General features: G+C 44.7%; 1 protein-coding gene across 7 annotated transcripts in view; it reads right to left on the reverse strand.

The window, feature by feature from the left end:
- Nucleotides 1–13,029: 13,029 nt before the first annotated feature.
- The window catches only part of LNX2 (ligand of numb-protein X 2), an 86,791-nt gene continuing 76,083 nt past the window's right edge, over nucleotides 13,030–23,737 (reverse strand). For 6 of the 7 annotated variants that reach the window (XM_036831198.1, XM_036831197.1, XM_036831196.1 and 3 more), the window contains 2 exons: nucleotides 17,249–17,407; nucleotides 13,250–15,495 (listed from right to left, as the gene is read on the reverse strand). In XM_036831198.1, the coding sequence (XP_036687093.1) occupies nucleotides 15,360–15,495; nucleotides 17,249–17,407 (295 nt within the window). In that variant the 3' untranslated portion in view covers nucleotides 13,250–15,359. Of the gene's footprint in view, nucleotides 13,219–13,249; nucleotides 15,496–17,248; nucleotides 17,408–23,737 lie in introns of those variants that run through there. The other variant, XM_036831201.1, reaches the window with a different exon arrangement.

A 23,737-nucleotide genomic window follows, 5' to 3' on the forward strand; every position in this document is an offset into this window, starting at 1 on the left:
ACATCTGTGTCTCTATTTCTGTCTTGCAAACTGGTCATCTGTACCATTTTTCTAGATTCCACATATATGCATTAATATATAATATTTATTTTTCTCTTTCTGACTTACTTCACTGTGTATGACAATCTCTAGGTCCATGCACATCTCTACAAATGACCCAATTTCGTTCCTTTTTATGGTTGAGTAATATTCCATTGTGTATATGTACCACATCTGACAATCTCATCTTAATAAGCAGACAACTGTCAACTAATGCTACAGTGCCATCTCATCTCAGCAGTCCTCTTATAAACTGCTGGTGGGAATGTAAAATGGTACAGCCACTCAGTGAATAAGCTGGAGGCCCAGCAATTCCTTTTCTGAGTACATGCCCTACAGTTGCTCTTGCTTTTGCACTTGGACACCAAGAGGCAACTGAAAGGGTGTTCACAGCAGCATTGCTCATAATAGACAAAAACTAGAAACAACCAAAATGTCCATCGATAGGAGAATGGATAAGTAAATCACCCAGTGGAATATTATACAGCAGCAAAAATGGATGGCTGTCAACAATATGCAAAAATAAGGATGAACTTTAGAAACAATGTTGAATCAAAAAAAAGTCTCAGATGAGACAACATATGGTATAATATTTTATGAAGTTCAAAATCAAGCAAAATTAAACTTCATATTAGAAAACTGTAGGACGCTGGTTACTCCAGGGTTGAGGATGAGAGAGGGGTATGGGTTCAGGGAGGGACACTCAAGTGCTTTTAGTGACCTTGGAGACATTCTGGTTTTCAGGTCAGGTAGGTTCATGATGTTCATTTATTATTTTTTGTCTCATGTTATCATATGCATTATTTTGTATCTATTAAATGTTACCAATTTTTTTCAAATTTAAAGATAGGTTAAAAAAAACAAGCAACAGACAGAGCAAGCATGTTGCCAAAATTCATGATGACAGGGCTTTTTTTTTTAAACTCTAGTGTTTCTAGAGGAAAATGGAATCTTTGGAAGGCTTTGGGAGACTATGGAATATCCACATGTCTTCTCAGCTGGAACTGATGCCAAGAATGTAGAAAAGACGGCTGATCTTAGTGTGTCTAGAGGGCAGGGTGGGTGGATGCACGTGAAAATGCTATTCAGCCTCCCAACAAGCCTTCACTAAGAATGGTGAGTGCCCTGGGGATGCCAAGGGGGGAGGGATACAGCTCTGCACTCAAGGGGCTCGTAGGGTGGAGAGGACACTGCTTCGCTAGGGAAATATCCAACAGTGGCAGAGATGATCTTTTTGGAACACAGGCGGATGATGGCGTGACCTTTGCTTACCCCTCAGGGCTTTCTCTATTTGCGGCGAGCAGGGGCTACTCTTTGTTGTGGTGCACGTGCTCTCATTGCGGTGGCTTCTCTTATTGTGGAGCATGGGCTCTAGGGTCGTGAGCTTCAGTGGTTGCAGCATGCGGGCTCGGTAGCTGTGGCACACGGGCTCAGTAGCTGTGGCTTGCGGCTCTAGAGCGCAGCCTCGGTAGTTGTGGCACACAGGCTTAGTTGCTCCGCGGCATGTGGGATCTTCCCAGACCAGGGCTCGAACCCATGTCCCCTGCACTGGCAGGCAGATTCTTAACCACTGCGCCACCAGGGAAGTCCCGCAGGTATGTCTTAAGAGTTTCATGCAGTTACAGAGGAGGGAGCGATAACTTGTACTTGGAGGGAAGAGGTGGAGGGCTTCCTGGAGGAGGTGGCGTGGGATATGAGGACATGTCCGTGACTTGCCTCAGCTTCCACTTACCAGCGTGCTTTGCCTGAATCGCAGGTTGTCCTCAATGGGTGGGCTGTGTGTCCCTGTGGTTGCCACAATTTCTTTATCCATTCATCCAGTAATGGACAGTTAATTGGTTGCACCAATTTACAGTCCCACCAGCAGTTCACAAGGGTTCCTTTTCTCCACATCTTCACCAACACCGATTTCTTGTCTTTTTGGTATTAGCCATTCTGATAGGTGTGAGGTACTCTCGCTTTGTGATTTGGATTTGGATTTTCCTAATGATTAGGGATCTTGGGCATATTTTCACGTACCTGTTGGCCATCTGTAAGGAGGGCTATTCTTATTAAAGCATCGGCACTGTACCAAATGCCCACTACAGTCAGACCTTGGGGAAATTCATAACCCTCTCTCACTAATTTCTCCAGAATCTTCTACTGTGTTTTAGGTGTACTGTTTCTGTGTCACTCATCCTCTTCCTAGTGTCACATGGGCGAGTGAAATTTGGGGTGAATGCATGTGAAAAGACACAAGGAAGGTGGCTCATATGACTGAGCTTCTTGAGGAGAGGAGGGGAGAGTTTTCTCCTCTTACGCCTCTGTCTCAACATTACTTACATCCTTTTACCCTTTATCCCTCTTAGCTTTCTTTTAACCACCAGTGCCTTGTCTAACCTAATTTTGAAATTCCTCCCTTATGCCCAGACCCTATAAAGATAAAATCCCCCCGAAAAGTGAGCAATTTGGATTTGGTGGAGAAGTCAAAAGTGAAATCCTCAACCACAGTGTTCCTGAAGCCGCCCTCCCAGCTGGGAGACAGACCCAGGGGCTTGGGAACAGGGGTGGGAGTGACAGCTGGTGGGGCAAGGGTGGGGACACCCTCATCAGGAACCTGGAAGTTCCCTTCCGGTATCTCTTAAGGGGTCGGGCCACTTGGCTGGCAGGCCACGGAGCTACAAGGTCAAGTTACTTGACTTGATTCTACATCTGTCAAATGGGAAAGATAATACTTACTTGCAGCGTTCCCTTTGCTCTGGGTCAGTAGACTGAATTCCACTTTTATGTCTGTTCCTTTTCAGTTTAGGGCCTGTAGAGAATTCAACCCCACTGAACTTGAGTTTCCTCACTTTCAAATGACAACGTGCAAGGTGATTTACCTGCGTCGTCCGTCAGAGTAACACGCAGACTGAGGCATGGTTAATCACTTGTTAAATAGATGAGTTTTTATTTTGGAGAAACACCGACTGCACAGAGCATATATGAGAAAGGTTTGCATTGCATGAATTATTTTCCCATTTGAAACCCAGAATCTCGCTCAAATGGCTTCCCAGCCCACATTGTACTGAAGTACCCTGTTTGTTCCATTAACTATTCACAGAGTCAACTGGGGAACCGCTGTTATTAATTTCAATGGAAAGCTAAAATGCAGTTCATTTTCTGTAATTGCAGGCCCACGGTCTAAAGAGGCAGCAAAAGCTTTTAATCTGAGGCATTTTTAGAGGAGTATGATCAGAGTTACATTGAACATCTTTTGAAGGTACATAATTATGAAAACCTCAACGACACTGACATTCAAAGAGCCCAAACCATAGATGCGGGGAACAAGGCAAATTGCCGTCTTAGTTACTCGTGATGGAGAAACGCCCACGGGGAAGGTCGGCAGTGTTTGCCCACCTTGCTTTTCTATTTTACTTCAAAGACGTGAGCTCTTCATACCGCATTGTGGGGGGGGCGGATATGGCGCTCTCGTCCGAAATGTAAGATTTCTGTAGCCCCAGAGAGCCTGCCCCCGGGCCGGCAGCCTCCCTCGCACCCCTTGCGCGGGGCGGGGCTCGGGCCCGGGCCCGGGGCGCGCGAGGGCGGGAGGGCGCTCCGCGCGGCCACCAGAGGGCGCCAGAGCGTCTCTGCGGGAGCGGCCGCCCAGCTGCCGGCCCCTCCACGGCTTCCTGCGTCCAGGCTACTCCTGGGTCGCACGTGTCTGGGCAGGGCTGTCATCCGTTGGTCACGACTCCATGAGGACAGAGCTCCCCTCCCCTTCCCCGAAGTCGGAAGGACACTAAGAAGGCAGGGAAGTGCCCGCAGCAGCCACCTCGCCACCACGACTCCCATGGAGGCCTGGGGGTGGGGAGAAGCCGCGTGCGGGAGAGACGTCGGCTTTCGTTCAAAACTGAAGTGCGATTTACAAACACACCCTCCAGGCGAGCTGCGCAGCAAGGGGGCCGCAGAGATAACGAGGCGGGGGCCCCCGCGCAGCAGGGGTGCCAGCCCCACGCCCACTCAGCCCTCCCTCCGGATGGGGGTGACGCACGTGCCGTGGGCGCCCAGGCCCGCGAATCGTCCGCTCCGCCCCGCGCGGTCGAGAGGGATCACTGAGCCCTCCAGGCGGAGCTGGGGTGGGCCGGGCGTCAAGCCCCACAGGCGGCTCGGGGCCCCCAGGGGATGGGTCCCCGGTAACCTAAGTCAGGCTGGGGAAGCTGGACTTTATTCCGTGGCCTGAGGAACCAGCAGCGGTGTTCGAGCTGGGAGGCGATTGACCAGGTCCAGCCTGGCCTTGGCTGTCACCGTGGCTGGATGGGTAGGAGGGGGCAGTTTACCACCGTGCAGCCCGGGAGGTGGGAGGAGACACTCACCCCCCACGGGTGCTCAGCGGAAAATGTTTTGCAGTTTGCGATGATGCCTTTCTGCAGTTCTCCAGATCTCTTACTGAATTTCAGTGTCAAGTTCTTAACGCGTGCATCTCGGAGTTCTGAAGTACACTTGAGGCTTTTTGCCAAGACATGTAACAGCACCAGGAGAAGGAGTGGAGAAGAGGCCTCCAAGGGCGTTCTCCTGTTTAGAAATTAAAATGGAAAAGTTTGAAAGCAAAGAGCTCAGATACAGGGGATGGGCTGAACTCAGCTGGTTTGACATTATGAACCAAGAACGCCAATCTTTTTCAAAGTCCAGGGTAAGCGTAAATCAGAACATAGATTTAGCATAGTCTGCAACCTTGCAGCGTTCCTACTCGGCAGAGCTTTTAACTCCTGGCCTCTCCGAGGTCCGGCAGAATGCGATAATGTTTTAACATTTCTTCTGACTTGGCTCCTTCCCCTGTGAAGGTCCCACAGTGCAAGGCTGTCCTCCTCATCCTCATGTTTGTTAAACGAATGGTGACCACCCCGAAGCACTCCTCATGGGGAAGGCGGATGTGAAGAGGTGGAGAGCAATTCTTCCTCCTATTTTCAAGATGCTAATACAATGCACTGAGGTAGAGTCTGTAGCAGGTGGTAGGCAGGGACAGTGGGGCTTCTGGATTCTGGTGCGTATTTTTCCATTTGCCACTTTTGTGCAAGTAAGCCACTTAACCTCAGTTTTCTTCACTTATCAAATGGGAATAATCTATACTGAACAGACCTCCTAAGGTTATTATGAGAATCAAAAGGAAAATTTGTAGTGAACGCACAAAGTGTGAGAGTAAAGCTGTTGATTGTATGGAATGTTGTGGACAGATGTGCGGGGTTATGATGTTAGTCATCGGTCGGTTGCCCTTGAACATGTGGGAAGACAAAAATTAGCGAATTTGCCTAGAAACGATGCCCAAATAGGTAAGCAAAAATAAATTAATCACACTCTTGTGTTCCTTGTACGGGTTCATTGTACTGATTTCAAACCACAGGGGTCTGGCCAACGACAGCTTTTTTTTCTCACCTCCAAACTTTTCTGTTGGTTGGTTTCTGCTATTGTGCTATTTCTATAATGGAAAATTTCAAACATCCCCTTACTCCCTTCTATTCCCTTGTTCCCATTTGTCCCTCTTTGTTTGCTGGAGGATCCCAGACGTTGTCCTTTCATCCACGAATGCTTGCACGTCTGCCAAACGTCTTGCAAGAGCAGCTTTCTCAGTGGCCTCCATCCACTCCCTCACCCTCGGCACCGCTCTTCCCAGCCCCACCCCGCCATGGAGCCTGTTTTCTTAATATTTTTCTTTTATTTATTTATTTATTTATTTATGGCTGTGTTGGGTCTTCGTTTCTGTGCAAGGGCTTTCTCTAGTTGCGGCAAGCGGGGGCCACTCTTCATCGCGGTGCGCGGGCCTCTCACTGTCGCGTGGCCTCTCCTGTTGCGGAGCACAGGCTCCAGACGCGCAGGCTCAGTAGTTGTGGCTCACGGGCCCAGCTGCTCCGCGGCATGTGGGATCTTCCCAGACCAGGGCTCGAACCCGCGTCCCCTGCATTGGCAGGCAGATTCTCAACCACTGCGCCACCAGGGAAGCCCGCCTGTTTTCTTAAGAATCACCGCGGACGTCATCCGGAGACCATTTCACAGTCTCATCCTCAGCTTCCGACACTGTTGGATGGAGACCGCTGAGCCAGGCACCGTCAGGTGTGGCGGCTGACCCCCAGACCTGAAGGCGCTCACAGCCGCCGGGGGCTCAGCCCGAGGAGGAGCCTGCGGTCAGAGGGCGCCTGAGGGACGCGCGAGCCCAGCCGAGGGGCAGACGGGGCTGCCGCGGGGGAGTCGGAACCAGGACGAGCAGTGCTGGGAGGCTGGCTGTAGCCGGCCCTGGGGCTGGGCTGGAAGCCTCAGCAGGGCTTGAGAGGCTGGTCTGGGCGCTCCTGGAGGGATCGGCGTGAGCAGAGAGCCTGGCCGCGGGAAAGCTCAGCGCCACGTCTGGGGAAGGGGACGCAGGTCTGAGACGAAGGTGTGTGAGAGAACCTGCCGATTAGTGCATCGCGTTTAGGAAACATGCACAATGCTGAGCGTCAACAAGAGCTTGAGTTCAGAGGAGCCTCTAAAGCAGACAGCTCGCTTGAAGCGCGATTTCTTGATAATTCCCAGGGGTGAGCTGGGGGAGCCGGCGTCTCTTGGTGTCCGCACGCACCTGCAGCCGTCACCTCTTTGCACAGTGTGTCGGCCACCTCATATGCACCGTCTCTGGAGCTGGTAGCCATCTAGCGAGGTAAGTAGTCTCCTCCTCCTTTCACAGGTGAGAGGCTGAGGGCCGAGGTTAAGTGGACTGCCCCTGGGCTTCTAGGCTTCTAGGGTCTTCTAGGCCCCTGGTCTTCTAGGCTGGTCAGCGGCTGCAGCAGATCCAGGCCTCTCTGTTTCCATCCCGTGCGGAGCAGCTGGCCTCCCTCTAGATTAGTGTCGTGTGGGTACCAGCCTCTCTCGGTGCTCCTGTTGCAGAGCCCGAGAAAAGGAGTAGGGGTCCAGCGAGCGTGCCACGAGCCTGGAGCCCACCGTATTGGCACCGTCGTCCTAGAGTGAGATCCCCAGTGAATGGGATGGAGGCTTCTGGTAGTTGGTAAACAGTCGACACACACACACAATCTGACCTGCAACAGCGACCCCGTGTCCTGCCTCTTGTGCCTCCTTAGAGAGGCCTTCCCTGACTGTCTCTCCCACCCTGTTCACTGCATCACATGTTCGCCATGTACCTGGCTTTATTTTCTTCATAGCATTTATCGCCATCTAAAATTATGTTATTTCTTCATTTGTTTATTATTCCCCTCTGTAGAATGTAAGCTCAGGAAGTAGCTTTGTTTTGGCAACTGATGGATTCTGAGTAAATACCTGGCACACAGTAGATGCTCAGTATTTGCTGGGTGAAGACGAATCAGTAAGTGTTTTGCCTGTTGTACCTGCCTAAGTCATTTAGATATTAAAAGTAACAAATGAAGAGACTCCCCCTCGCCCTGCCCAAATTTCCACACTGTAGCTGTGAAGAGGGACAGGGACAAACTCTACTGAAAAAGCAATCACTTACACTTAGAAATGAAGTAGTGAGGTCCCTGTCAGGGGAGCATTCAAGCAGGAATTAGATGACCATTTTATAGAAGTGGTTCCCATACCAGGAACATGGATAAGGACCTTCCAATTCTAAGGTTCCATGATTTGGGGTCAGTGAGGGGGAAAGACTTTAGTATATAGGGTGTGGGGACCTGGTTGACACAAGGACATCATAGTCTTTGGAACGGCTCTGGATGAGAGTGAAACCGCGGGTAACCGTTAGTCAAACCCATTTCACCTGTAACCTGCCTTCACCAATCAAGGTCGTTTTAATTGTTACAAAGGACCGGTGTGTCCTCCATGCGGCACGGAGCCTAAACAAGATGTTTTCCAGGATCTTGGAGTCAGCTGTGTCTAATTCACGCGGAGCCTGTTAAGACTGGATAGGACCACCGACCCTCCAAGGGGGCGTGCGTGAGGGTTACAGGCTCCCAGGCTTTTGGAAGTGAGAGGTCCCAAAGCCCCGCCCTGAGGTCGTGCCCCGGGCCTCCGGCTTTGAGCGCCGAGGCCTGCCGTCTAGTTACGCCTGCGCAGAAGCGCGACGACGCACCGTCTCCCAATCCCCTTTCCCCGCCCCCCACAGCGCGCGCGCCCGGGGCGCCTGCGTCTTCGTCCCTCATCCCTTAAGTACCCCCGCCCCTCGCCTTCCCGCGAGTGGGTCTGCGGCTTGTGCTGCAGCTTCTGCGTTTGGCTGGCTGGCGAGTAAACCCTCCGTTTGCTGCAGACGTTGGCGTCCCCCGTGTTGTGGCTCCTGACGCGGCGGGCAAATGGACCTGGTTCCTTCCGTAACAAGGTGAGACAAGAACTCCTTTTCCTCAGGCATTTACTGGTTGTCCGCAGGACAAGCTTTGCTGCCCTGAGCACCCACCACTGTCGGCAGGCGGGGGCCCCAGGAGCAGGAGGCCAGCCCAGGCCCGGGGAGCGCGTGCATCTGCACAGACCACCCTGGGAGAGGCAGGGGTGTGCGACTCAACGCGTCCCATGACCTCAGACACTCTGGGATTGATTGGTTCTGAGTCGTGGGCGACAGAGGGCTTTTTCATAGAATTGGCAAAGTAAAGGAAAACTGTGTTTTTAACAGCTGCCTTCACCCCCAGAACGTCCATGTTGGATAATTGTCACTTCTCTCCATCAGAGTCTAAGCAGTAGATCTTTCCAGATCTCTCTAGAACTAGTGGTAGGTCTGCGGGTGGTCCAAGAAGGGTGGTAGTTGGATTTACCCTTAAACAGAAACTTCTCGAGGAAGCAGGTGAGAACTGGTAGAAGTTCGTAAAGAGCCCATCCTCAAAGCATGACTTGCAGGTGAGCAAGTGAACAGAGCCGGGAGGAGTCTCTGGGTTCGCAGGTGGCGCGGGGGCTGCAGCCGCCCTCCCGAGTGGGGACGCCTGCTCTGGGTCGTGGGCAGGTGGCCGCAGGCTGGTGGCCGCAGGGTCCCCACGGGCTGGTCGCCTGCTCCTTTGCTGGTGAAGATTCCGCGTCTCTTACTTAGCACTTTACAGACAGTGGGCGCGGGGCATCGGTACATCACTTCTAGAGAGCTTCCGTGTTGCCACAGAAACAATTTGGCTTAGATTTACACTAAAATGGCAAAAGAGCTTTCTAATAAGGACCCAGAGGAGTTGAAACCTCCCCTTCAGCAGGCAGAGAGACTGAAGAGAAAGGCTCTTTTTCTGAATTCCCAGCCCCTAACTGGGCAGTAGGTCACCAGGCCGCTGGCATCTATACTGGTTCATTTATCACCAAGTGTGGACAAACTCAGGGGAGTCTGGGTTATGACAGGCAAAGTCAGGTGTTAAATAAAGCAGTGATCCAGAGCCCATCTGTGTCTTGTGCACACAGGAGGTGCTGGATAAGTTTTTGTTTAAACGACCACATGGTAAAGAAGCACGTCGATCACTTGAACGTGCTTGGGTATTTAAAGGCAACTTAAACAGTATACATCAGCATGCAGCTTAAGCACCCCACCCTCCGTTTAGTTAATACCTTGACTTCACTTGGCACTTTAAGAATATCTTACTTCAGCTCTTAGCTTTAATACTGCAAGTGAGTTAAATCTGAACGAATGGGGAGGGACTTCCCTGGCGGTCCAGTCGTTAGGACTCTGCACTTCCATCCCTGGCTGGGGAACCAAGATCCCACATGCCCTGTGGTGCAGCCAAAAAAAAAAAAAAAAACTGTCAACGAGTGGGGTTTTTACTCTACGGTCTGACGAGACCTTCAGGCATGATGAACGGGTGAGGTAAACTTAGAAGCTATCCAGGTTGGTTAACTTCACATTTAACTTTAACCATCCATTTATCTGACTAAAGCCTCAAGTATTTGAGCAATAAAGCAGCAGCCCACTTTAATACGCAAAAGAATGGAAATGAGGAAGTTGTAGCAATAGAATTGAGACGCCGTGGTCTTGTAGGGAGAAAAGTGCAACAGCTGTGAGGGAGGGAGGGCCGCGCTGTCTGAAAACCAGCTCACGTGGCGCAGTGTCCTGAGAAAACGAACCCCCCAGATCCGCCTCCCAGCTCTCCCTATGGGAGCTTTCTCTGGGTTTAACACAGCTGTGTTTGCTCTGGATAAGTTGCTGACAGTGATCTCTGCAACTGCCTTTTTTCCCCTCTGGAAAATGAAAAACTGCTTTCGTGAGTCCAGACAGCTTGGAAACTGACAGCAGGATGGTGGGGACGGCGCTGCACCCCACGCTTTTATGAAACCTCCCCCGACATCTGGGCTGCAGCACCAGCTCCCAGGTCGTTTAGGTCAATAAGTTGCCTTTAATCCCACTCTGGCCTGTTTCCCACACGTTTTTTTAAAGGTATAATTGACTTACAACATTAGCTTCAGGTGTGCGAGATTTGATATTTGCATATATTGCAGAATGACCACAATAAGTCTTGCTAACATCGTCACCATACAGTTAGAACGTTTTTTTTTCTTGTGATAACTTTTAAGATCTACTCCTTAGCAACTTTCAAATATGCAATGCAGTATCAACTATAGTCCCCACGCTGTACTTTACATCCTCATGACTTATTTTATACCTGGAAGTTTGTACCTTTTGATCCCCTTCACCTATGCCACCCCCTGCCCCCTGCACCTCTGGGAAACCAGCAGTCTGTTTTTTTTTTTGTTTTGTTTTGTTTTTTCTTAAAACTTTTATTTATTTTTTTATTTTTATTTTTTTAATTTATTCATTTATTTATTTTGGCTGTGTTGGGTCTTCATTTCTGTGCGAGGGCTTTCTCTAGTTGCGGCGAGCGGGGGCCACTCTTCATCGCGGTGCGCGGGCCTCTCACTGTCGCGTGGCCTCTCCTGTTGCGGAGCACAGGCTCCAGACGCGCAGGCTCAGTAGTTGTGGCTCACGGGCCCAGTTGCTCCGCGGCATGTGGGATCCTCCCAGACCAGGGCTCGAACCCGCCTCCCCTGCACTGGCAGGCGGACTCTCAACCACTGCACCACCAGGGAAGCCCCAGCAGTCTGTTTTAAGATTCCACATATGAGATGGTTTGGTATTTGTCCTTCTCTGTGACTTATCTAATTTAGCATGTTGCCCTCCAGGTCCATCCATGTTGTCCCATATGGCAGGATTTATTTCTTATGGCTAAATAGTATTCCAATGTTTGCATACACCATGTTTTTATCCATTGATGGACATGTAGGTTATTTCCAGATCTTGGCTATTGTGAACAATGCTGCAATGAACATGGGGTGTCAATAACTCTTCTCCACATGTTCCTTGTGGGATATTATTGTAGTAAGAACGACTACAAACTGTGCTGGTGTCAGTTTTTCTGTATTCACATAGTTCAGAAACTAAATCTAAACAAATCTTGACTGTTTAGAACAATCATAATAATGACTAATTGGAGAAGACGACAAGGAGGAACCACAATACTGGTGGTCACGTTAGACTGCAGGGGTGGCCAGAGTCGACAGTGCAGAGGGGACAGAGCTTTTGGGTGGAGGGGGAGGGTCAGACGGAAGAGCACTTCACTGTGGAGAAGCCGGACCCACTTGGGCCAGGTGGTCAGGGGCAGCATCAGTAGTCATAAATCCTGTTGACAGTACGTACCCTCGATACGACAAGAGAAAAATGGCGCTCTTCCTCCCCCAAACCCATGATCCCAGGCTAATCGTGAGGAACAGTAGACAAACGCCGATAGAGCGCGTCCTGCAGTGTCCCCGTCCGTCCTCTTCAACACTGTCAAGATCCTCATAAACAAGGAAAGTCTGAGAAAGTGGCCTCACAGCCAAGGAAGACCTAAGGAGATGTGACAACTGGTGGTCACGTGTCGTGGATGTGACCCTGGAACAGAAAAGCACAGGAGGCCTAGCTTCTCTCTCTGGAATACCTTGGGTTCTTCAGAAGGTGCAGAATCTGATATTTAATGTCTAGTTTTAAAAACTGTTTGAAACAGTGGTATTCAAGCATCTACCTGACAAGTTTTCCTAGCACACATCGAGACCATAAAAATGCAATATAATAAAATCTTTTAGGAGGAAAAAGGTGTTTGCCCTGAGAGGTCGATAATGATTTCTCAAGGAGGTGATGTCACTTGAGCCAAGCCAGCCACGGAGACCCAGGAGGGCAGGGCGCGGGTGGTGGTTTAGAAGAGAGGCGGGGGGGATGGGAACAGGTCGTGAGGGGCCTTCCACGCGGTGCTGAGCTGCTGTGCAGACGACGCGGAACCGCTGAAGACCTGCACACAGGGCAGGGATACGGTCAGTGATGATCCGCTTGGGGTTTAGGAAAGTTACTCTGCTGTCATGAGAGTCTGGGTTGAAAGAGTGGAAGTAGGCAGAGGCTTGGGAAGACATTTCAGTTTTGCAGGACTGAGACGTAGGGGCCCTAAAGCAACAGGATGCTTAGTCTACAGACTGGGGGAGCTGCAGACCCAGGGCATCAGTGGTGTTCAGAATGGCAAGGTGGCAATCAAAGACAGTACTTAAAACTATGACAGTAAGTAGGTGACCGGAGCCAAAATAAAGTCCAGTATAAAGGCGTGCTGAGATTCATCATAAGGAGGATCATTCTCTTGAAAGTGGGGCGTGGAGGCAAGAGGGGGCGGCGTGCAAGCTATGCCTCCACATACGGGACCCTGTGAACGTGCAGAGAAGGGAGAGCACCCCAGGGACACGGGAGGGGACGCTACCAGTGTGTGTGGAGGTGAATGGGGCTCCGGAGCTGTGGAAATCCTGATTGGGGTTGGACCAGAGGCCTTGGTTTGAGCTTAACTTACTAGGAAATTGGGAGCTAACTTTCAACTAAAACTTTTTTTTTTTTTTTTAATGCAGGGAGTGAGCAAAGCTCTACAAGAACAGAACCCCCAGTGTCAGGACTGCCTGGTAGATGCAGGTGAGGAAACCAGTGCTGCCGTCCAACAGAAATGCAAGGTGAGCCATAGAGGTGATTTAGTTTTCTAGTAACCACATTAAAGTAAAAAACTGGTCAAATTAATAACTTTATACAACCCAATATATCCAAGGTATTAGCATGTCAACACGTGGCACTAGTCACATTTCTGGTGCTCAGTGGCCACCGTCTAGAGGTCCTGTACAGGCTGACATCCCGAGTGTCAGTAGGGATCGCCTGTGTTCTGCCTACAGCAGTGAGAATTAGGAGATGGATTCGTGATCCCAAGTGTTCAGGCTTGGGATATCGTCGTGATGACGTGACGCCACGAACAAAAACAAGGACCACCCAGGAGTCAGCATCTGTTGTGCAAGAAAAGAGACAATGCCGCCCTTACGGAAAGGATGATTTTTATTTCCATCCTAAATGATTATCACACCATTATTTAAACACATCTGAAAAATCCTGAAGTAATTTAAACTGAAGGCACAGAACAAATCAAAATATCTAACTAAGCTTAAAATGAGAGAATTCAGATATTTCGACAGTATCAATAAATTATGAACAAGTTTCCATCACCAAATATCATTCTGACCAAAAGCTATAGTCTTTTATAATAAAACCAAATTAGCTTAAACTGATTTCAAGATTTCCACGATAAAAATAATATTGGAAAAAAGCTATCTTTCAAAATATTCATTTTATCACCAGGTTCGCTGTAAGCATTTTATTTATAACAAAGTGGCAGTTAAGATATTTGTTGACGGGTGATCACTCCCCAAGAATGATGCGTTCTTACAAAATGTTTTAAAAAATAGCAAAGTAGGCTACAAAATTCTATTTGGGGAGCAGGAAAGAAAACTTGTTCCATGTCAATTAGAATAACAAAGCATTTCAATATCAAATTGCTTCAAAAGCCAGTCATCACATAACAGTAATATACTGCACAGGGCATCCCACTGTATCTTGGTTAACTGCTGATCATACAGTGTTGCTAAGGGCTTGAACAAGTCAGTAACGATTATTGTTGCCATTTCTTATTTAGTCAAGAGATATGTTTAAAAAACATCGTTAAAAAACTCACTGGAATAATCTGTGACACGCTACAGAAACAATAAACCCCAGCAAGGCAACTGCTAAGTTTTGAAATGAAGTGGTCATGCTTCATAATATACTGTAGTATTCTGAAATACATTCTCTGATCAACACCGTTTATTAGAGGTCACTTGTAAATTAGCTCAGATTCTGAACTAGATTTCTAAATGAAACTTTTTTCAAGTATGCATAATATTCATAAGGTAAAGACTTTCCTCGTATTCACTTCTTTGTGTGGGCTTCCAATGGACAACCGTGATGGTTAAAGGACAAACAAAATGGGCTGGTCAGTTTTCAAAAACTTTTCAAAAAACATGAGCTAGTCTAGTGACCAAGGACTGATTGAAAAGCTTTTTTAAAATCTGGCATAGCAGGTTTCAGATGTTAGTATCTTTCAGAATTTTTCCTGAAATAACTAAGTAAAGAAATAATGGGGAAAAATAAGGGTTTCTAAAACGCTCAAGAGAATAAAATAAAAAAGGTGTGTCTTTACTTAGCTGTGATATATATGAATGTGCATTTAACAGCAATATGGTTTCATTTTTATCATCTAATTTAATTACATAAGTCACAGAAACATTTCCAGCCAAGTTTGCTGATAGGAGTATAATACAAACTCTAGAAAACGATTTTTAGCAAAAACTGGTTCAAAATTTTCCTACATAACAAAACATTCTTTCGGAAATGAATCTTTAATGCTTTTGAACCGTCCAAGTAAATGCTGCTTTTACCATCTCCAGCTCTAAACTATAATTATCTCCCAAATTCCTTTGTCACTGGATAGTGTTATCTTTTATTCTCTACTATTCTAATAATGGTACATTATTTTTAAAAAATCTCTTTATGGGGTCTCAGACTTAATGTCTTCATCTATGAGTACTGAGATTAAAGTAGAAATAAAATAAGCCAGAAAAATCACCTTATAAGCAGTATGAAGTTTTGAAATGTGGCACCGGTGTAAACTGGGAAAGGCTTATCCAAACTCAGAACGCATCCATTCCCAGCACTGCCGCCCCAGGGGCAGCACACGCTGCCCATCTTGGGCACGTGGAACTCATTTTATGACTCAGTTATTGAAAACAGAGCCACCAGAAGTCGTCTGACCCAGCCGGCTGGCTCACAGTTTGGGCAGACTTCATTCATTATTATAGCTCACATTCTGACAGCTGAGAATCTGAATTCTGAAAATGTGGTCTCACAAGGGTTAGTGGAAGACGGGCACTGGGCACTGAGCTGGCAAACGGAAGGAAACCATTTAAATAACAAAGGACGAGCCTAGTGGTTTTGACCCTGCGTATACCCAGCTGTGTCAGCAGCCCCTAACAAACAGAAACTCGACAAAACCAAAGGGTTTTCTTTCCAAGCCCTAAAAAAAGGAAGATGTTTGACTTAAAACCAACTTCAGAATCTACACCAGGCTGCCAGGCCAGCAGACCACTGTCAGCGTGACTTTGCTCCTCTGCCCCTTCAGCATGGGGACCAACGCCGAGTGGCTCATGCCCACGGTCGACAGGCCGTTTACGGCCACGATCATGTCTCCACACCTGCACAACGACAGACAGAGACAGTCACTGTTTCCATGATTCTGAAACTGTTATCCCGGGACTTGCTTTGCAGGAAAACCGCACTTAACCACTGTCGATGACTACGCTACGCTGTTTACTTCGAGAGAGATCTGGGGTGATTTTTAAGCCTATGTTGGCTTTCCCTTGCTAATCAAGGACACCCCTTGCCAGCCTCTCCTCTAACTGGTAGATGATTTTAAGGGCAAGCAGAATAATTTTCATATAAGCTTAAGCAACATATAGTTAAGAGAATAAATCTGCTGCCTCTTAAAAATACCAGATGATACATTTGGACGGTGTTGCTGATTTTCACTGTTCATTCTTACAGCTCATACATTCGAGGGCTCAATTAATTGAGACTAAGACCCACACCTCCTCTTTCAGCTACGGATGCTCACCGTCCTCCAAGCCGAATTACCACCAACGGATGATGACTCTGAAGACCTTTCTATCCTTTATGATTTTCAGTCTTTAGTTTGAATACAAATATGCTACTTTATTGTGAGCTACTTCAGTTTCTTTTTGGAAGTAAGTGGAAGTTAGTTTCTAATCTGCATGAGACCCAGACTGGTTGAGTAACTTGGCCAGGAGAACGGTGAAGTCATCCCCCCACTCCTCTTTCCTCCTAAAATAATGATTTTTCCATCTGTGTCAGGATGAGACTGGTCCGGAGCAAGCTAACCCTGATGGACTTGTCCCAGTGTTCTCGAGCCGTCACGTTGCGTCTGCAAACAGCGTAGACTCCCCATTTGTGCAGCCCTCTGACTAGGCTGTCGGCATCCACTTTTCAAGAACCGTTTCTTTCATCCAACACTAGACACTAAGAACTTAGTCACCCGTCTCCTCTGTTTGTGTAATCTCTTGATATGACACCTCTTTCTTCTCACCGTGCCTGAGCTTTGAAAAAGAGGCGGCACAGAGACTGAGAGAGTACTTTTTGCCCGGTGGTGACAGCAGCGGGGCTGAATGGCAAAGGCTCTGAGCCACACCATCCTGGTTTAAATCACTGTCAGCTACTCCCAGCTGTTTGATTGTGGGCAGGTTTTTAACCTGTCGAAGCCTCAGTTGTCTTGCGTATAAAATAGGCACCACAGCAGCACTTACCTCACAGGTTGCTAAGAAGATTCAGTAACCCGTGCCCAGCACCTAGTCCTGTGCCTGGCACGCACAGCATCAACCCAATACGGACGAAGACTTTACTACATATGCAAGGCCCTGTGATGGCTGCCAGGGATACAACAAGAAATGCAACAAAATCCCTCCCATGTGGACTTGCATAAATTGAATGTTAGGCTGACATAAGTGCTGCAGAGAAAAAGTTACCTAATGACAGGACTGGACCCAAGTGTTCAGAGCAAGTTGTCATGTCACAATGTGTCCAAATGACTCAGCTTTATTTTGTTAATCTAATAACAGGCACCGAACCTATGAGTGCCAAGATGGTAAAGGTGATGCTTCACTCTAGATCAGGGCTGGCAAACTGTTCCTGTAAAGGGCCAGATGGTAGATAAATATCTCAGGCTCTGCAAATCACTGGTCTCTGTCACAGCCACTCGGCTCTGCCATCGTGGCTCGGAAGCAGCCATGGGTGATATGCAAACGAGTGAGCGTGGGCATGTTCCAATAAAACTTTATAAGAACAGACATCAGGCTGGATTTGGAGCTGACCCCAGTCTAGATCGTGTCCATCACAATAAGCACAAAGTACATCATTAAACATAACAAGACTCACTTTAATCTTCCATCGTAATAAGCAGGAGTTCCCAAGACAATGGTTTTAATGAAGAAAGGCTGATTGGTGTGGTTTTCTTCATATCCACCAACGATACTGAAGCCCCAGCTTCCCAAGTAACTTCTTCTCAAAACTATATCATGGCAGCTGTGAAGGGCACTATAAACAAAAACAGAAATCAAGAAAAATTAGTGTGAAGGCTTTTTATAGCCTGTTCATCTCTGTTATAACTCCACACCATGTTACGTGCACCATTGTTGGGGAGCAATAAACAACATGCTAGAACTTCTCATCTGGTCTACTTTCTTAGCTCAGTGATCAGCATTTAAAAAGGCTCCTGGGATGGAGAAGAGTCCACAGTGGCCTGACATTTTAGGACAGTGCAGGTTATTTTCATTATTCTGAATCTTCTGCAAAAAAAACAAAACACAAATGAGCAGTTGTCTGGTACACCCAGCAAATCATAGTGGAAGAGCCTCCCTCTTAGGAAAACCAGAGCTGCTACCCTAGGGGGCGGCCCCTCTGACCCACAGTTGTTGAATACGGGTTTGCATATAATAGAGACCTCCGAGAATCCACAGAACAGTGGCTGTTTATTGACAGGTATCCTTTTGACATAGGTGGGCTCAAAAATAGGTTTTACTATCCTGTGTATTTTTCTGTTTTTTAATTTTATATTGGAATATAGTTGATTTACAACGTGTTTCAGGTGTACAGCTAAGTGATTCAGTTATACATATATATATATATCCATTCTTTTTCAGATTCTTTTCACATCTAGGTTATTACAGAATATTGCAGAGAGTTCCCTGTGCTATACAGTAGGTCTTTGTTGGTTATCTCTTTTATATATAGTAGTGTGTTTATGTTAACCCCAAACTCCTAATTTATCCCTTACTACCATGTTTCCCTTTGGTAACTGGAAGTGTGTTTTCGAAGTCCATGAGTCTGTTTCTGTTTTGTAAATAAGTTGATTTGTATCATTTTTTTTAGATTCCACATATAAGTGATATATGATAATTGTCTTTCTCTGTCTGACTTCACTTAGTATGATAATCTCTAGGTCCATCCATGTTGCTGCAAATGGCATTATTTCACTCTTTTTTTATGGCTGAGTAGTATTCCATTGTATACATGTACCACATCTTTATCTGTTCCTCTGTCGATGGACGTTTAGGTTGTTTCCATGTCTTAGCTATTGTAAATAGAGCTGCAGTGAACATTGGGGTGCCTGTATTTTTTCGAATTATGGTTTTCTCTGGATATATGCCCAGGAGTGGGACTGCTGGGTCATATGGTAGCTGTTTTTAGTTCTCTAAGGAAACTCCATACTGTTCTCCATAGTGGTTGTACCAATTACATTCCCACCAACAGTGTAGTTGGGTTCCCTTTTCTCCACACCCTTTCCAGCATTTATTGTTTGTAGACTTTTTAATGATGGCTGTCTGACTGGTGTGAGGTGATACCTCATTGTAATTTTGATTTGCATTTTTCTAATAATTAGCAATTCTGAGCCTATTTTCATGTGCTATTTGGCCATCTGTATGTCTTCTTTGGAGAAATGTCTGTTTAGATCTGCCCATTTTTTGATTGGGTTGTTTTTTTTAATATAGAGCTGCATAAACTATTTGTATATTTTGGAGATTAATCCCTTGTCAGTCGCATCGTTTGCAAATATTTTCTCCCATTCTGTGGGTTGTCTTTTCATTTTGTTTATAGTTTCCTTTGTTGTGCAAAAGCTTTTATGTTTAATTAGGTCCCATTTGTTTATTTTTGTTTTTATGTTCATTACTCTAGGAGGTGGATCCAAAAAGATATTGCTGTGATTTATGTCAAAGAGTATTCTGCCTATGTTTTCCCCTTAGAGTTTTAAAGTATCTAGCCTTACATTTAGGTCTTTAATCCATTTTGAGTTTATTTTTGTGTATGGTGTTAGAGAATGTTCTAATTTCATTATTTTACATGTAGCTGTCCGGTTTTCCCAGCACCACTTATTGAGGAGGCTGTCTTTTCTCCCTTGTATATTCTTGCCTCCTTTATCAAAAATAAGGTGACCATATGTGCGTGGGTTTATCACTGTAATTTTGATTTGCATTTCTCTAATAATTAGCGATGTTGAGCACCTTTTCGTGTGCCTATTGGCTTATCTGTATGTCATCTTTGGAGAAATGTCTATTTAGATCTTCTGTCCATTTTTTAATTGGGTTCTTTGTTTTTTTTGTTGTTGACTTGTGAGCTGCTTATATATTTTGGAAATTAAGCCCTTGTAGGTCACATCATTTGTAAATATTTTCTCCCATTTTGTAGGTTGTCTTTTTGTTTATGGTTTCCTTTGCTGTGCAAAAGTTCGTAAGTTTGATTAGTTCCCATTTGTTTTTTGTTTTTATTTCTATTGCCTTGGGAGACTGACCTAAGAAAACACTGGTATGATTTACATCAGAGGAAGTTTTGCATACGTTCTCTTCTAGGAGTTTTATGGTGTCATGTTTTATGTTTAAGTCTTTAAGCCATTTTGAGTTTATTTTTGTGTATGGTGAGACCTGTGTATGGTGTATCTTCACTGATTTACATGTGGCTGTCCAACTTGCCCAACACCACTTGCTAAAGAGACTCCCTTTTTCCATTGTGTATTCTTGCCTCCTTTGTCAAAGATTAATTGACTGTAGGTGTATGGGTTTATTTCTGGGCTCTCTATTCTGTTGCATTGATCCATATGTCTGTTTTTGTGCCAGTACCACCCTGTTTTAATTACTGTAGCTTTGTAGTACTGTGAAGTCTGGGAGGGTTATGCCTTATGCTTTGTCTTTTTCTTCAGGATTACTTTGGCAATTCTGGGTCTTTTACGGTTCCATATGAATTTTAGATTATTCTAGTGCTGTGAAAAATGTCATTTGATAGGGATTGCATTAAATATGTAGATTGCTTTGGGTAGTATGGCCATTTTAACAATATTCTTCCAATCGATATCTTTCCATTTCTTTGAGTCATCTTCAGTTTCTTTATTCATGTTTTATAGTTCTCAGCATATAAGTCTGTCACCTCCTTGGTCAGGTTCATTCCTAAGTATTTTATTTTGGGGGGTGCAATTTTAAAAGGTATTGTTTTTTACATTCCCTTTCTGATAGTTCATTGTTGGTGTAAAGAAATGCAACTGATTTCTGAATGTTAATCTTGTATACTGCTACCTTGCTGAATTCGTTGATCAGTTCTAGTAGTTTTTGTGTGGAGTTTTTCTCATATAGTATATCATCTGCATATAATGACAGTTTTACCTCTTCCTTTCCAATTTGGATACCTTTTATTTCTTGTCTGATTGTTGAGGCTAGGACTTCCAATACTATGTTGAATAGAAGAGATGAGTGGGCATCCTTGTCTTGTTCCAGATTTTAGCAGGAAGGCTTTCAGCTTTTCACCATTTAGTATTATATTGGCTGTGGGTCTGTCATAAATAGCTTTTACTATATTGAGATATGTTCACTCTATACCCACTTTTGTAAGAGTTTTTTTTTTTAAATGATGAATGGATGTTGAATTTTGTCAAATGCTTTTTCTCCATCTATTGAGATGATTACGTGGTTTTTGTCTTTTGTTGATGTGGTATATCACATTGATTGATTTGCATATGTTGAACCATCCTTGCGAACTTGGGGTGAGTCCCACTTGGTCATAGTGTATGATCTTATGTGTTATTGAGAATTTCTGCATCTATATTCATCAAAGATATTGGCCTGTAGTTTTCTTTTTCGGTCGTGTCTTTGTCTGGTTTTGGTATCAGGGTGATGGTGGCTTTACAGAATGTCTTTGGGAGTGTTCCCTCCTCTTCAGTTTTCTGGAAGAGTTTGAGAAGTATCGGTATAAGTTCCTTTTTGTATGTTTGGTAGAATTCGCCTGTGAAGTCATCTGGGTCCTGGACTTTTTGTTCATAGGGAACTTTAAAATTGCAGATTCTATTTCACTTCTAGTGACTGCTCTGTTCAAATTACCTATTTCTTCTTGATTCAGTTTTGGTGGGCTATTTGTTTCTAGAAACTTGTCCATTTCTTCTAGGTTGTTGAATTTGTTGGCATATAATTGTTAATAGTATTCCGTTATGGTTTTTTGTATTTCTGCGCTATTGATTGTTATGTCTCCTTTTTCATTTCTTATTTTGTATATTTGGGTTCTTTCTCTTCTTCTTGGTGAGCCTGGCCAGAGGTTTGTCAATTTTGTTTGTCCTTTCAAAGAACCAGCTCTTGGTTTTACTGATTATTTTTCTATTCTTCTAATCTCTATTTTATTGATTTCCCCTCTGATCTTTATTATGTCCTCCTTCTGCTGATTTTAGGTTTTGTCTGTCCTTCTTCTTCTTCTTTTATTAGGTTGTTTATTTGAGATGAAGGCCTGTATTGCTATGAACTTCTAAGAATTGCTTTTGCTGCATCCCATAGATATTGTATGGTTGTGTTTTCATTGTCACTTATCTCAAGGTATTTTTAAATTTCCTCTTTGATTTCCTTGTTGACCCACTGGTTTTTTAGTAGCATATTTAGTCTCCATGTAACCATTTTTTTTCTCCCTCATTTCTTTTTCTGTGGTTAACTCCTAGTTTCATGCCATTGTGGTCAGAAAAGATGCTTCAGATAATCTCTATACTCTTAAATTTGATGAGGCTTGTATTTTGCCCTACTATGTGGTCAATCCTAGAGAATGTTCCATGTGCACTTGAAAAGAATTGTGTATTCTGGGTTTTTTTGGATGTAATGTCCTGAATATATAAATGAAGTCTAACTGTTTTGTTCTGTCAGTTAGGATCTTTATTGCTTTACTGATTTTCTGTCTAGAAGATCTGTCCATTGATATGAGTGGGGTGTTAAAGTCTCCTACTATTATTGTATTCCTGTCCATTTCTCCCTTTATGTTTGTTAGTATTTATGTATTTGGGTGCTCCTACAATAGGTACATACATATATGTTGATGAGTGTAAAATCCTCTTCTTGTACTGATCCTTTTATCATTATATAGTGTCCTTTATCTTTCTTTATGGCCTTTGTTTTAAAGTCTAGTTTGTCTGAGTATTACAACCCCTGCTTTCTTGTCATTTCCATTTGCATGAAATATCTTTTTCCATTCCCTCACTTTCAATGTATGTGTCCTTTGCCCTAAAGTAGGTCTCTTGTAGGCAGCATATTGTGGGCTCTTGTTTTTTTTTTTTTTTAAATTCAATCTGCTACTCTGTGTCTTTTGATTGGAGCATTTAATCATTGACATTTAAGGTAATTATTGATAGATACGTATTTACTGCCATTTTAAACCTTGTTTTCTCATTGGTTTTATATTTCTTCTTTGTCCCTTTTTCTCTTTTCTTTAGTGGTTTGATGATTTCCTTTTGTATTATACTTATGTCCTCTTCTTTTTGGTTTCTGTGAATCTACTCTATGTTTTTGATTTGTGGTTAACCCTGTTTTTCAAGTATGTTACCCCCTTCCTATATCTGTTTGCCTTAGATTGAGCCTATATTACAACTGCCAAACACATTCTAGGGAAAAAAAAAAAAGTCTCCATTTTCTTCCTCTCCTCCCCCCATTGTATGATTTTGGTGTCCTCTCTCACATCTTCATGTTCATCCTTTCACTGTTCATTGTGGTTACCATCACTTTCACAGAATTTTTTTTTTTTTTAATCTGTGTACTGGCTTATTTAAGTGATTTACTTTCCACTTGTGACTTTCTCTTTTCTATAGATTGTTTTTTATTTGGAGAAGACCTTTCAATATTTCCTTTGGGATAGGTTTAGTATTACTGTATTCTTTTAGTTTTTGCTTGTCTGAGAAATTCTTTATCTCTCCTCCTATTCTAAATGATAATCTTGCTGGGTAGAGTATCCTAGGTTGCATATTTTTCCCTTTCAGGACTTTGAATATATCTCGCTACTCCCTTTTGGCCTGCAACGTTTCTGTAGAGAAATCATAGCCTTATGGGGGGTTCCTTGATTACTAACTCTTTTTCTCTTGCTGCCTTTAGAATCTTCTCTTTAACTTTTGCCATTTTTATTATAATATGTCTTGGTGTAGGTCTATTTGGGTTTATCTTGTTTATCCTGTACCTGGATATGTTTCCTTCTTTAGGTTTGGGAATTTTTCAGCCACAATTTTTTCAAATACATTTTGGTTCCCTTTTCTCTTTCTTCCCCTTCTGGAATTCCTATTATAAGTAGATTGGCACACTTTATCCCATAGGTCTCATATTGCTTTCATTATTTTTCGTTTGGCTTTCCGTCTGCTGTCCTGATTGGGTGATTTCCATTATTCTACCTTCCAGGTCACTTATTCGTTTTTCTGCCTTATTCATTCTGCTGTTCATTGCCTTTAGCTCAGCTTTCATCTCTGCAAATGAGTTTTCTTATTTTTCTTGGTTCCTCTTTGTAGTTTCTAGCTCATTTTTACAGTACTCTGCATTTCTGTCCATAGCCTTTCTTAATTCCTTCAGTCTAATAGACACCATTTTGACAAGG

The sequence above is a fragment of the Balaenoptera musculus genome, chromosome 18 (assembly GCF_009873245.2).
Source record: "Balaenoptera musculus isolate JJ_BM4_2016_0621 chromosome 18, mBalMus1.pri.v3, whole genome shotgun sequence".
Taxonomy (NCBI): Eukaryota; Metazoa; Chordata; class Mammalia; order Artiodactyla; family Balaenopteridae; genus Balaenoptera; species Balaenoptera musculus.